The 14,272-nt window shown below is 35.3% G+C and overlaps 3 protein-coding genes across 3 annotated transcripts; 1 reads left to right on the forward strand and 2 right to left on the reverse strand.

Moving 5' to 3' along the window:
- Positions 1-805: 805 nt before the first annotated feature.
- Positions 806-5,830, reverse strand: tdp2b (tyrosyl-DNA phosphodiesterase 2b). The gene is made up of 7 exons (XM_051871569.1): positions 5,483-5,830; positions 5,178-5,344; positions 4,760-4,954; positions 4,563-4,654; positions 4,373-4,491; positions 3,760-3,930; positions 806-1,526 (listed from the first exon to the last, which is right to left on the reverse strand). Exons 1-7 carry the CDS (start codon positions 5,636-5,638, stop codon positions 1,251-1,253), a joined length of 1,176 nt encoding a protein of 391 aa, XP_051727529.1. The 5' UTR covers positions 5,639-5,830; the 3' UTR covers positions 806-1,250.
- A 555-nt stretch (positions 5,831-6,385) lies between these two features.
- On the forward strand, positions 6,386-9,182 carry acot13 (acyl-CoA thioesterase 13). Its single transcript, XM_051871578.1, has 3 exons — positions 6,386-6,555; positions 6,674-6,858; positions 8,529-9,182. The coding sequence occupies exons 1-3, from the start codon at positions 6,472-6,474 to the stop codon at positions 8,683-8,685; spliced, it is 426 nt and encodes a 141-aa protein (XP_051727538.1). The 5' UTR covers positions 6,386-6,471; the 3' UTR covers positions 8,686-9,182.
- c19h6orf62 (chromosome 19 C6orf62 homolog) lies at positions 8,764-14,023 on the reverse strand. Its single transcript, XM_051871577.1, has 5 exons — positions 12,458-14,023; positions 12,194-12,370; positions 11,902-12,027; positions 11,523-11,657; positions 8,764-10,070 (listed from the first exon to the last, which is right to left on the reverse strand). The coding sequence occupies exons 1-5, from the start codon at positions 12,584-12,586 to the stop codon at positions 9,945-9,947; spliced, it is 693 nt and encodes a 230-aa protein (XP_051727537.1). The 5' UTR covers positions 12,587-14,023; the 3' UTR covers positions 8,764-9,944.
- Positions 14,024-14,272: the final 249 nt, after the last annotated feature.

Below are 14,272 nucleotides of genomic sequence, written 5' to 3' on the forward strand. Positions count from 1 at the left end.
CACTTTTCTCTCAAACCGCAACAGGAATAAAAAGCATTGCTCTAAACCTTTTTTTTTTTTTCCCCAGAGGCATTTATCCAGACTCTGACCCTGATAGTTTAAGCATCAGAACATGAATTTGTTTATTAGCATTCTGTAATGGAAATGACATTTTTGGAACAAAATGGCAGACTCCTTTGTCTTGCTTGCCAATTTCATGTATTCAAAATACACAATAGTATTTTCACACTTTTTGCACAAAATTACAGTTTGATTGGTAATAATGCTCAATAACAATATTGTTTGCAAGTGATATTTACCTATTATATTTATATATATATATATATATATATATATATATATATATATATATATGTGTGTGTGTGTGTGTGTATATATAATTTTGTGAAATATATTTTATAATATAATTTAAATAATATTTTCTATTTTAATATACTTTAAAATATAGTTTATTTCTGTAATGATGTCACATGATCCTTACAGAAATTATTTTAATATGCTGCTTTGATATTTGAGAGTTATTATCAATGTTGGAAACAGTTGTGCTGCTTTTTTTTTGTTTTGTTTTTTGGAAACTGTGATACTTTGTTCAGGATTCATTGATGAATAAAAGTTTAAAAAAAAGAACATTTTAAATAAATGAATGCACATATATATATACACACACACTGTAGTTTCAATAAGTAATAGTACACTGTGCCTCTGTTCTAATGACTTTCAAAAGCTTATTTATGCAAAGGCCCATAATGTTTAGGAAATACTGACCACTTGTGGTAATATATAGGATGCACAACATATACCACAATTACCAAAATAAATCAAGGTCTTATTTATTTAAATAAAATCATTTAAATTCAGTCAACACTTTCACATTTTAAGAATTCCCAGAAAACATTAACACATAAACTGGATTTATATCACAAGGATATTGGAGAGCAGAGATTGGCTGAAATCATGGTTTGTGATAAAAGATTTTGTGCGACAAATACAAAAAAAAAAAAAGTGTAGTAATGAGCACTGAGATTTAAAAACAAACCATTTTATTCAAACCCTTTCCTCAATAATGTCTGTTTTTGCAGTATTTTATATCTAGCTATGCATCCTATTATCTATGTTTGTTTCTTACACTGATCTGCAGTCTAAAATCGTAAACACTCTTCATCAAAACATTCTTTAGTTTTATTACAAACGCTCTTTAAAACCAAACATCTTCTATATGGAAGACATCTGGTCATTTTGGTATTTAATGATCATGTGTTGAAAGTGCAGTAAATTCCCCAGTGATCACTTGTATAACGGCCACAGTCTAGTTTCTCCATTCCAACCAAGACCATGTGGTCAGGAGTGACTCCTGGGCCAGTTTTAGCAGACCTAAGGAAGATGCGGTCAAAGCGACATCTGCTGATGTAAGGCACAGTCTTATTGCTGTTTGCTTTGGTGTCCCAAGTGTATCGGCAGTGTTCCTGTTTGCCCAGCTGTTCCCACACGTCGCACACACCTGGTGGCAAACCTCCAACCTTTACCACCTACACGGACAGAAACATTCTTCAGAAATGCTGCGTCGCACTAGTGACTTTCACTAAACTTTCATTCCTCCATCATATTTGGAGCTACAGTGATTGCCCAGTGTTTGCCAAACCTTTTCTCCTATAAAATGTAAAACTCAAGTGACTTCCATCAACACCAAAGCAAAAAAAATGGGTTAATTTTGACTTGTATTATTAAAGGGATAGTTCACCCAAAAATGAAAATTATCCCATGATTTACTCACCCTCAAGCCATCCTAGGTGTATATGACTATCTTCTTTCAGATGAACACAATCTGAGATATATTTAAAAATATCCTGGCTCTTTCAAGCTTTACAATGGTAGTGAAATGGGGGTGAGATTTTGAAATTCAAAAAAAATGCATCCATCCATCATAAAAATAATCCATACAGCTCCAGGGATTAAAAGGTTAGTTCACCTAAAGATGAAAATAATGTCATTAATTACTCGCCCTCATGCTGTTCCACACCCATAAGACCTTCGTTCATCTTCAGAACACAAATTAAGATATTTTTGTTGAAATCCGATGGCTCAGCGAGGCCTGAATAGCCAGTAATGACATTTCCTCTCTCAAGATCCATTAATGTACTAAAAACATATTTAAATCAGTTCATGTGAGTACAGTGGTTCAATATTAATATTATAAAGTGACGAGAATATTTTTGGTGCGCCAAAAAAACAAAATAACGACTTATATAGTGACAGCCGATTTCAAAACACTGCTTCATTAAGCTTCGGCGCGTTATGAATCTTTTGTGTCGAATCATGATTCGGATCGCGTGTCAAGCCGCCAAACTGCTGATTCGACACAAAAGATTCATAACGCTCCAAAGCTTCATGAAGCAGTGTTTTGGAATCGGCCATCACTATATGTCGTTATTTTGTTTTTTTGGCGCACCAAAAATATTCTCGTCTCTTTATAATTATTAATATTGAACCACTGTACTCACGTGAACTGATTTAAATATTTTTTAGTACATTAATGGATCTTGAGAGAAGAAATGTCATTGCTGGCGGTGCAGGCCTCACTGAGCCATCGGATTTCAACAAAAATATCTTAATTTGAGTTCCGAAGATTAACGAAGGTCTTACGGGTGTGGAACGACATGAGGGTGAGTAATAAATTACGTTATTTTCATATTTGGGTGAACTAACCCTTTAATAAAAGGCCTTCTGAAGCGAAGCGATTGGTTTTTGTAAGAAAAATATCCATATTTAAAACGTTATTAACTATATAACTATATTTACAAGTTTCCGGCTCACATCAGCACACATAAGTGCTTAACGGCTGTACACATCGATTTCCGACGGAAGAGTGACCCCTGAACCAACGCATGACGTAATGACGAATGTGGAAGCGCAGAGAATAGAGAAAACAAAACACCAGTCACGAATTAGAAGTCAAAAACAAGAAATTTTAAAGAGAAATGTCATAGGATTTTCAATTATAAGAGAAGAGGACCTTGAATTTGTTGCACAGCCCTATTTGCTTAAACTGTGAAAGGCGTCTAATACTCCTACATCCTGCGTCATACATCGCTTCTCGGGTTACTCTTGTGAGTATGGTCGTCTGATGGAAGTTAGTTATTTTAGATTATAAAGTTTTAAATATGGATATTTTTTCTGACAAAAACCCATCGCTTCACTACAGAAGGCCTTTATTAACCCACTGGAGACTGATGGATTATTTTTATGATGGATGCATTTTTTGGGGCCTCAATCACTAGATATTGTTGAAAAGTCGTTATTTTGTTTTTTTGGCGCACAAAAAGTATTCTCGTCGCTTTATAATATTAAGGTAGAACCACTGAACTCACATGAACCGTTTTAAATATTTTTTAGTACCTTTATGGATCTTGAGAGGTTCAGAGACTTTGCTCTCAATAGAGGCCTCACTGAGCCATTGGATTTTATCAAAAATATCTTAATTTGTGTTCTGAAGATGAACAAAGGTCTTGCGGGTGTAGAACAACATGAGGGTGAGTAATAAATGACATTATTTTTGGGTGAAGTAACCCTTTATATGTACAGGTTTTTATAGGTTTAACCAAGCAAATTCAAAATCTATCAAAGTATACTAAAATGAAATCAATTTATGAACAGCCCTCAAAGTTAAATTTATATTTTCTATAGGTTAAACAAACTCTGTGTACCTCTGGTTGGGAATGACTGATCTAGTCCACGTGGTGAATTTTAAAGACTTTAATTTACCTCAGTGTCTCTGAGATTGGTGTCTCCAGCAAAAATGACAGTGGCATCTTCTGGTGCTTCCTTCATCTTTTGAAGTATGACCCGCAGTTGTTTCATTCTCTCCTCTGATTGGTTCTTACAGCTCTCTAAATGTGATGTCATCAAGTACAGCTTTTGACCTGAGAAAGTCACCTTAATAAGAAACAACAAAGTCAAAAAAATAAAAATAATAATAAATGAAATAATAAAAGAAATGAATGTGTGTATAAATGATGAGAAGCAAATTCATTATAAAAGACACTACAACCTTGAAAAGTAAATATTAATGTAGACATACACTACCGTTCAAAATTTTGGGGCAGTTTTTTAAAGAAATTAATACTTTTATTTAGCAAGGATGCATTAAATCAATCAAAAGTGACTTGTAATTGTAATACCATTTCACAATACTACAGTCAATATTTTTGATCAAATGAATGCAGCCTTGGTGAGCATAAAACATTATAAAATCTTACCAACCCCTTTTTTTTTTTTTTTTTTTTTAAATGGGAGAGTATCTCTGATTCCAACAAGAAATATACCTGTGCCATTATTATACCCCCCAAAAAACAATCATTATAAACCACAAACTCACCTGAGCAACTAACAGATTTCTCAACATTTGTGTTGTAGGATAACAGATGATCTCACTTTCCAAAAGTTTTACTCTTGATTTCTTCAACATTATTGCCGTGAAGTAACCATCATCGCTCCCTTTAATGACAGGAGAACTTCATGAATCAGCAAATAACCCATAAATAACTTTACTGAGTTCATTCTCTTACCTTCAACAAACAGGTAGCTGACAGCACGTTTCTTAAGATACTGAATATAAGTTGGAATGAGTTCTTGAAGAAAAACCACATCTGGTGTATATCTACAAAAGAACAACAGATAAAAGGAAACTAAGAGTAAAACAAATCTCCCTTATTATCACTTAATACATGAAATCAAGGACATCAGGAGTCTCTAAACAACTCACAGAACTAGATATGAGCACAAGCCCCGGGCACGCTCTGCAAGACTTAATGTGTCCAAACCATCCACATTCCAGCTGATGATTGAGAGCTTGCTGTCCTCAGCATCAGATTCGTTTACGGCACTTTCAGCCTGACTTTTATTCACATTCACAGTCACACTGCTGGAGCAAGTGGGTTCCTCTGCTGTCAAGTCAATGCTGCACAAAAAACAATTTGAGAGGAAAAAAGAGACTAAGTCAGCATGAAACAGAAGTTGTGAGAGTGTTTTCTTCCCCATTGTGATGTATAACCAAGTGAAAAAATTAAAAATTGTGAAAATGTTGATTTCATGGTGACTTTGTTTGGAATATTGTTAATTAAAGGTTTAGAGTAAATTAAGTTTTCAGTTTCTAATAAATAGTATACAGAAGAGAACATTACCAATCCACCTTGTCCGTCTTAAATTTCTTCTTTGTTCCTGAAGTATCAGCAGTGTCAGAAGAGCTCACCCCCTTTCTCTTAGTCCCAGACACATCTTTAGTTTCCTCTGCGTCTTCAACATCAAAGACTGAATCCATATGAGCTTCAAAGAAAGAGTTCAATGCTCTCTGGAAGAAACAAATAAATAATAAAAATGCAGCTTTTTACAAGGACGGCAATAATTTTAAAATAATGGAAACTAAACATATCTCAATAAAATGTATTCGATCGAAACTTGTTAATAAGGTGCAGTAATAGTGACATACCTCCATATCCCATTCATTTTCTGCTAAATAACACTGGGCCACGGCACTATCCGATCCAGAGATAGAGGCAAACTCATCGCAAAGACTCGTCCTCGTTTCCTCTAAAGCAGACATTTGTTGATCTTTGTGGTTACCTGACATTACAGTGCTGGACATGTTCGCAGTTGAATATAACGGCGGGACATGAATGTGTACAGCTACAAAAACATTCCGGGTGGAACCCGCGAAAATACGGAGAATATATCAATATTAACATATGCTTCTGGTCGCTGGACCTACTTCATAAACTCTATACTATAAATCACGACCTCAAAGTATTATAAATTTAAATTTAACAGTAAACGTTGCACCAGTTTAACTGAAGAATTTGTAGTGTTCAAATAGAGAGTTTCCGGAAGAATTTAACGGTAGTACTGAAAGAATCGATTCTTTCGAACAGGTTTTTTTTTTTTTTTTCAAAACGATTCAGCAATTCTGTTAACCTTCCATGCAGGAATAATGTATATTAATCAAATATGTAGGCACGTGTATGCAAGTATAGTTTGTTGCAGCCATGACCCAGGGCATAAAACACATAGAAGCCAAATATAATTAGCAATGACATTAAACAATACTAAAATGAATTATGTTGCCTGAAAAGTTGAATGTTTTGTAAACAGTTTCAGCAGATTCATTGAAAAGACTCGATCCATTATTTCATAATAAAAGTCCTCACAGCCGACTGGTCTTGTCTTAGCTTCTAAAAGTATTCATTGATTAAATAGTTAAGTTTTGTTTACATATTTAGAAGAATGTAGTGCGCATTTTTATTAGTTATCTACAGTTCTTCTCGCCAGTAGCGAGAGGCATTTTTAGATGAAGGACTCCAAAAATGTATTTACCTATTAAAATAATAATACTCTTATTTTGTATAACATTTATAGCCAACCTTTCAAAGACTCTTAAGTGAACTTGTCCTTTACTGTGTTTTGGTATTTGCAGTAGCAGCAATGGTTTCGTTGTCGCTAAATTCACTAAAACAGATCATGAGAGCGATGGTGGATAGTCCTGGATTTGATCGGGTTTTAAGTAAGGTAGGTGTCTTTTGTTAAATTCAGCGTTTCTCCTTGACGAACCACACATTGATATGCAAACCAGCCAGACCACTTCACTCTGAAGTAAAACATAATGAGCCGTTCATATTGTGATCAGGTAGAAATACTGTCTGCAACCCCTGGGAAAGTGGTGTGTGAGATGAAGGTGGAGGAGGAACACACTAACAGAGGAGGCACTCTTCACGGAGGACTGACAGCCACGCTGGTGGATATGATCTCCACTACTGCCATTATGTACAGTGAGAGAGGAGCTCCTGGAGTCAGCGTGGACATGAACATAACGTGAGCTCTTGGGTGTATGTTTGTCACTGTATGTGCTACTGTGTCATGTATAGGGAAGACCGGTGCTATATCTCAGCAGTGCCTGGTATTGTTAACCAAAACTAATTGTTTTTGGTAATTGAGATAAATCTAATAAATAAATATTTATTTAAAAAATAAAATATAAATATTAGATGGAAAATAATAATGTTGCCTTTGGCAGTTTAAGTACTGACATTACTAAAACTGAAATAAAGCTACATTTAAATATAAACAAACAACCAATAAAAATTACAAAAGCACATACATTTATTAAAACTTAAATTCAAATTTAATTGAAAAATGGAAATCTAAAAATAAAAGAATTTAAAACATGAATAAATATTATAACAGTATGTTATAGTCTAGTTACATAAATGTAGTGGTTTGAATGTTGGGTTCAGATACCTAGCTCAAAACGATCTTTAAATTATAATTATTTTTTTAAATTCTGTTCCCCAAACTATAATTTCAGTATCATAATTTTGTAACAACTGTTGGATGAACAAGTGAACACAATAAAACCACAATGGCATACTATCAGACAATACTCAACTGTGTAATGCAAATGTACATTTTAGCTGAAATGTTTAACTATTTGCTCTGGACATGGGTATTTTTTGGCCAAAAGAGTGGTTTGATAAACTGTTCAAATTCAGCTAAAAAAAAATTCTTATATTAGGTTTTTAAATGGCAGGTTCCCACTGTGACATTTATAGGGGCTTGTTGTCACAAAAGGTCAACATGTATTTTATTCCCTTGCTAATAATTGTGTAGCCAATGCTTTAAAGGTATTAAAGGGTTAGTTCACCCAGAAATTAAAATTCTGTCATTTATTACTCACCCTCATGTCGTTCCATACCCGTAAGACCTTCGTTCATCTTCGGAACACAAATTAAGATATTTTTGATGAAATCCAAGGTTTCTGACTCGTCCATAGACAGCAATATAATCGACACTTTCAAGGTCTAGAAAGGTACTAAAGACATAGTTAAAAAAGTCAACGTGACTGCAGTGGTTCAATCTTAATTTTATGAAGTGACGAATACTTTCTGTGGGCAAAAACAAAACAAAAATAATGACTTTATTCAACAATATCCTCTGGTTCTATGTCAGAACGCCGACTCATTATTGGCCGGCTCCTGCGTCAGCATCACACGCATGCGTCATGCTGCTCACGTGAACAGCATAAGAGAATGACACAGAAGAGAGGATATTGTTGAATAAAGTTGTTATTTTTGTTTTAGCGCACAAAAAGTACTCTCGTCGCTTCATAAAATTAAGGTTGAACCACTGCAGTTACATGGACTATTTTAACGATGTCTTAAGTACCTTTCTGAACCTTGAAAGTGGTGGTTAAACTGCTGTCTATGGTGAGTCAGTTACCTCTTGGATTTAATCGAAAATGTCTTAATTTGTGTTCCAAAGATGAACAAAGGGCTTACAAGTGTGAAATGACATGAGGGTGAGAAATTAATGATAAAATTTTAATTTTTGGGTGAACTAACCCTTTAACTTGGAGTAAAAGTGAAATAGAAAAATGGGATAAAAAGTGTGACAAGTAGCCCGTCTCCATTAAAATTTAAATAACTTCCATTCATCATCTAGGACAGACTCTTAACACTTACATTTGTTTGCGTTCTAATTAACAGATACATGAATGCAGCTAAAATTGGAGAAGACATCCTGATCACTGCGCAGGTTTTAAAACAAGGAAGGACTTTGGCATTTGCAACAGTGGATCTCACCAACAAGGCGAACGGAAAACTCATTGCTCAAGGAAGACACACTAAACACCTTGGTAGCTAATTATGTACATGCTCTGTAAATTGTGTAGTTCTTTATGATATATAATAAAAGTCCAGCATAAGAATATTTTGCACTGTGTTAAGATATGTTCAACAGTGTTTATTTCAACAGAATTATTCAAACAATGGGTACATCAAAATAAAGACAAAGACCCACCTTCCCCTTAAACGTCGTGAACTTAATTTCAAAAGGGAGAAAAAGTAATTTTATGCCATATGAACTGACAAAGATGGCTTACAGATACCAAGTCCCAAGCACTGCAATATTTAGCACTCTAAGAACAGGGTGGTCTATGAAAGAAAAACAAATCCATAATGATCAATTTCAAGTTACTCCACGAAATTTCTCATTAGGTACATAAGCTTGAACATTGGTCTCCCATCACATTTCCACCACCAATGATTACATCTGGTATCAGTAGCTTGTATGTATATAGTGCAGGAATTGCTTGATTGGTGACAATTATCATCCCAAGAAAAAAAAAAAAAAAAAAACAATCAGAATTCCTCCAACAGACAGTTTATGTCAACCATCTTAAATATACATTACACACCGCACCTCCGTCCCCATCAGGCACCACTCCTCCAGAAATGATAAAAACAAACAAGGTTTGTCATAGTATAGGCAAGGAATGACACTCAAATTAAAATGTCCAGCAAAAACTAAGGCAGTAACTGAATGAGAAGCAATCCCTACACCAAATGAATTAAGTATTGTTCACCTTGTAATAGAAGCCTTTTGAGGAAGACTACCCAGGCTCTTTTGTCCTCTGTCACTGATTGTCGTTACTCATGAAATCCCTACTCGATATAACAGACATGTTAACTATCCCTCATGACACTGATGTTAAGCCAGTCCAACACTAGATCATCACATGTGAGAGACCTCTGTCATTGGTTTCCTTTTTTTTTTTCTCTCTCATTTTTTTTTTGTTTTTGTTTTGTTGCCTTAACGTAAAGAGTTCCTTCGGTGACTGGTACTGTTGACGGTGCAGCTCCAAGAGAACAACCACTCAAAATCAATGTTCATGCAGGTTCAAATAAAAACTGATCACAGAGAGGGGAGATGGGATGAACCAAACCAAGATTGGTCGAGGGAGGGATTAAACAAAAAAAGGAGCTAAATTAATCTCAAGATGAAAATGAGTGGTTAACAAAAAGGAGAGTTCCAAGCACAAGTTCAATTCTATTCAACTGAGGGATGTGTAGATAAGGACAACTTGCTTCGAGGCCTTGATGGGTGTCTTCCGTGCTTTTCTCCTAGTCAGGCATGTATGGACGGAGGTGGTCCTCGATGTCTCCAACCCCCCAACAGGTAAGCTGATCCTGTGGCAGGTAGAGACAGAGGCTGCACAACTTGAAAACTGTGAGCTTGGCTTTTGGAGTCTGTGAAGGAAAGAACAGAAACAAATTAGGTTATTAATAAATATGGTAACACTTTACAACAAGATTCATTAGTTAAACATTAATGTATTTATTAACATAAACTAACAATGAGCAATACATTTGTTACTGTATTTACTAATCTTCATTAATGTTAGTTAATGAAAATACAGTTGTTCATTGTTCATGTTAATTCACAGTGCATTAGCTAATGTTAACAAGATTTTAATGTATTAGTAAGTGTTGAAATTAACATTAACACAGATTAATAAATGCTGTAGAAGTGCAGTTCATTCTTAATTCATTTTAACTAATGTAGTTAACTAATGAACGTCATTGTAAAGTGTTTCTGAAAGTGTTACCATAAATACTGTATTATGCAGTAAATATTAGAGTATAATAATATGGGATTCAGCAATATTCTGGCCAATACTGATAAACCAATAAATTATGTTTTTTTTAAAATATATTATACAGTAAATATTAGGTTGTTATAAGGTGTATAATTATTAGGGATTACAATTCTGGCCAATACTGACAAGTCAAATTATTTTATGTTATAGCCAATAACCAATATATAACTGATGTTAAAATGATAAAAAAAAAAAAAAGTAGGTTATTAAATATTATACAGTAAATATTAGACTATTATAAGGTGTGTAATTATTAAGGATTCACTGATATTAAAACTCTGACCAACATTTATAACCAAGAAATTACTTTATATTATTGTCTATAACCAATAAAATGACAAATATTACACAGTAAATATTAGTTTATTACAAAGTGTATAATTATTAGGGATTTAATGGGCGATGTTAAAATTCTATAATAGTTTGTCTATTTTTTTTCTTCTTTCCTTCAACGCCATACCAGCTTCTATGGCTATGTTCATGGCAAGAGCCAGGTTTAGTTATTCAAAAATAAAACAAAAGATGTTTAAGACTAAATTTGGATTTACTTGGTTAAAAACCTTTTTAAAAGTATCAACAGAATAAAACAAGTCTCTCAAAGGGGTAGAAGTCCAGCAAAACATGTTTAAAGAACAGTGGATTTTGACAAGATGAACACTGATGGATTTTCTCTTAATAGTAAAAAATTGTGAATCTTGAGCATTCTATCCAGCATCGTTGCATTATATTGTCTATTAAAAAAAATAAATAAAAACAATCAAACATTTTAAATGCTACAAGCAAATTTAGGCAACACAATATTTTGAAATAGTATGAAAATGCATTTTCATATTGAGACTTGCTAAATATTACATTTAACAGTGTTACTAAAGTTAATCTTTAAAATCTCTACACAAGCTGACGGCACAGGTAATCTAAATGTAAAAAGAGGAAATCATCATGTACAACTAAATATACAATATTAATTAAAACAACCAATAAGCTACCAATATTCCCAAACATTATCCATGGACCTTTATACTAAATGTTTTATTGAACCAACCTGTAAGTGCTGTCTGTCCATGAAGAGAAAGACAGACTGATTGGGGTTGTTCATAACCATCCCAGCCTTGTCCTTCCGACCAACAGCATGCAAAAACTGCTTTTCATAGTCTCCATGATGAAACTCGAACTTGGCCTGTGAATGATCAAATGTAAATGTAACTACAAAGAGTCTGACTTACGTTAAATTTACAGCAATACATTTATAAATGGATTTTACATATTTCCATAACAAGACTCAAGGTTTTATGTACCAATAATGTCCATAGTGCAAATGGCTCATGTGCTAAAATTGGATACTTGGTGTCAAGGGTTTGAACAAGCATCTAACCCCAAGTACGAGCAATAATAAGCAAGCTCCAGGAAAGAAAGAGTTCTACCTGAACAGGCCTGAATGGTTCATGTTCAGCCCCTTTCCATCTGGAGAACAGGAGACAGACAATCTTCTCAATATCATTGCGGGGCCAAAGGATAAAGTCCATCTCCTGGGTACAACCTATCACATCCTGTACAGATTTAGAAACATCAGTGAGTTGCAAAACAAAGTGACCTAGAATGACATGACATGGCTTTTTAGACAAGACAGACCATTACGATTGCAATGCAGCTGACAGCAACAGAATCTTCAACGGTCACTGTCGAAAAAGCACCATGTTGTGTGTCAATACTTACTCTACGCATCGACTGGTAGCGAGGCGCGTGTAACTGCACCACATCTTTCTGGAGAAGTTCTAAAGAACTCTCTAAGGAGTAGCTCGAATCCTTCACGCCTTTAAGTATATTTTCCTCATAGTTGTTGGTCATCACAGGTACCACCTCAGCTACTTCGAAGAGTGCGGACTTCTTTTTCTGTAAAAGTGGCATAAGGGCATATTAGAACAATCGCAGTCCATTCCCAAATCATTTCTCGATTTCATACAGAATCAGTCAACTTACCTTTTCCTTAAATACAAAGGCAATGTAGATCTTGAAGTCGAACTGATCGGCCAGAGATTCTCGTTTCTTCCGTAGCTGGGCACGGAGTCGGTTTCTAGTTTGATTCCGGCGAGAATTTGGGTCTCCCATTGTTACGGACAGTACGATTTTCCTAACGCAGACTTTTTCGCTTTTTATATTCTTGACTGTAGCCTATGTGGTTTTCAAACCCTTTTAAAAACTAAAGAAGCTATAACCAAGCACTACCTGCAGTACATACTCATTTTAATTAAATAAAGTTAGTGAAATCAAATCAAGTCATTTTTAATCAATATGGGTAGTGCACTTGGGCCAAGCAAGTTTACACTTGTCTAAGTTTTGATGAGTTACACCATTTTTAAAACAAACAATCAAGCCAAGGCTAAGTGTAAACTAAAAGAAACCACTCATATAATACGACCTGATCAATTAGTTGTTGTTTTTTTTTGTTTGTTTGTGAGAAACTGTTGTATTACTGAATAAAGGACAGAAAACACAAATGCCTGCTACACTGAAAACCCATACCGACAGTTTTGTGTGTCCGTGTGTGAGGGGACAGATCCCTGGCTTTAGATAAATAAACCTTGCTTAAAGTTATCTAAAAAGCTGACCAAGAGATTTGACTTTGGAAAGTCTCTTCCTGGATTGACTCTTGCTTGTATCCATGTCTTTGTATAAACGGTCTCATAAAAGCACACTTGAATGACAGGTGAGAAAGACAACCATGGCAGAGAAATACAGATGCCATGAGATCTTGGCACAGAGTAAGAACACAGAGTTTGCTAGACATCTTGGGGTTTAAGGGCATAAAATGGGCCCACGAGCTCTCCTGCCACGGTTGAGTTTCATTGTGAGGCTTTTATTTTGTGGCTGGCTAGCAAACTAATGCTAGCTAAGCTGAATACACGCACGCCACCAACTGATAACCTGGTTGAAGGGAGCTACATTTCTTTTATAACCAGTATGAGATCTACGAGAGCATTCAAAGCTAGTAATCATCAATAAATCGACTGTTACATTTTGTGTTTGCCTGTTTTTTTTTTTTGTTATCGCGATGCTAGCAGAGACTGGCTTCGATGCGTGGCTGGCTAACTGGCTAACTATTGTTTCTCGTCATTTTTTTTTTCTCGAGTTGTCTTTCAAGCTCGTTTTGATTCGAGCAAGTACTGCAAAAAATCCTAACACGTCTTAATACACCGATCTCAGTACAAAAGCCCGCCCCGGATGGATCGATCCTCGGCGGAGGTTTAGCTTGATGGTCTCCGTTTGTTTTCGAGCTTTTCCACAGTCGTCACACACGCGTATATGCCATGTCAAGATAAACTGACAAACCGACCGAAATCCTCCGTTCTCTCAGGTAACAGACGGCGAGATCTGCATCGCGGTGGACCCATAATGATGGAAGGGAAGGGTGAAATGTCTTTCGAGCGATTCTTTCGACTGTTTCGGCCCTTTGATCTGCGTTTGTCTGGAAAATAACAAGCGATCCTCGCTGAACAAACAACTCAAAATGGCCGATGCGCGTCACGCAGCTGTGCACATGTGACAGAGGAGGAGCGCGCTCTTGTCAGCTGGACTTATGTAGACGAGTGTTGTAACACACACACGCACAAAGTGTTGTAACACGTTTTGTATAAACGTGTCACGAAAGTGTATTTCAGTGTTTTTTTGCGCAATATGTCTCAAACTTCTATATAATACTCCATTATTTGTCTGTTACAAATCAGTTATAACTTACCATTAATACTGCAAATATTGGTGCTGTTACAACCTACAAACTACTTGAGTGACAACAGT

Source organism: Ctenopharyngodon idella, chromosome 19 (genome assembly GCF_019924925.1).
Source record: "Ctenopharyngodon idella isolate HZGC_01 chromosome 19, HZGC01, whole genome shotgun sequence".
In the NCBI taxonomy this organism is placed as follows: Eukaryota; Metazoa; Chordata; class Actinopteri; order Cypriniformes; family Xenocyprididae; genus Ctenopharyngodon; species Ctenopharyngodon idella.

What these genes read in the sequence shown, in the direction of transcription:
- acot13 (XM_051871578.1), top strand. Translation starts at nt 6,472, where the DNA reads ATGGTTTCGTTGTCGCTAAATTCACTAAAACAGATCATGAGAGCGATG. An exon ending in TTGATCGGGTTTTAAGTAAG is followed by an intron (nt 6,556 to 6,673) that starts GTAGGTGTCTTT and finishes TATTGTGATCAG; the next exon opens with GTAGAAATACTGTCTGCAAC. An exon ending in AGCGTGGACATGAACATAAC is followed by an intron (nt 6,859 to 8,528) that starts GTGAGCTCTTGG and finishes TCTAATTAACAG; the next exon opens with ATACATGAATGCAGCTAAAA.
- c19h6orf62 (XM_051871577.1), bottom strand. Translation starts at nt 12,586, where the DNA reads ATGGGAGACCCAAATTCTCGCCGGAATCAAACTAGAAACCGACTCCGT. An exon ending in CCTTTGTATTTAAGGAAAAG is followed by an intron (nt 12,371 to 12,457) that starts GTAAGTTGACTG and finishes CCACTTTTACAG; the next exon opens with AAAAAGAAGTCCGCACTCTT. An exon ending in AACCATTCAGGCCTGTTCAG is followed by an intron (nt 11,658 to 11,901) that starts GTAGAACTCTTT and finishes GATCATTCACAG; the next exon opens with GCCAAGTTCGAGTTTCATCA.
- tdp2b (XM_051871569.1), bottom strand. Translation starts at nt 5,638, where the DNA reads ATGTCCAGCACTGTAATGTCAGGTAACCACAAAGATCAACAAATGTCT. An exon ending in AAGACGGACAAGGTGGATTG is followed by an intron (nt 4,955 to 5,177) that starts GTAATGTTCTCT and finishes TTTTTTGTGCAG; the next exon opens with CATTGACTTGACAGCAGAGG. An exon ending in CAGCTACCTGTTTGTTGAAG is followed by an intron (nt 4,492 to 4,562) that starts GTAAGAGAATGA and finishes CTGTCATTAAAG; the next exon opens with GGAGCGATGATGGTTACTTC.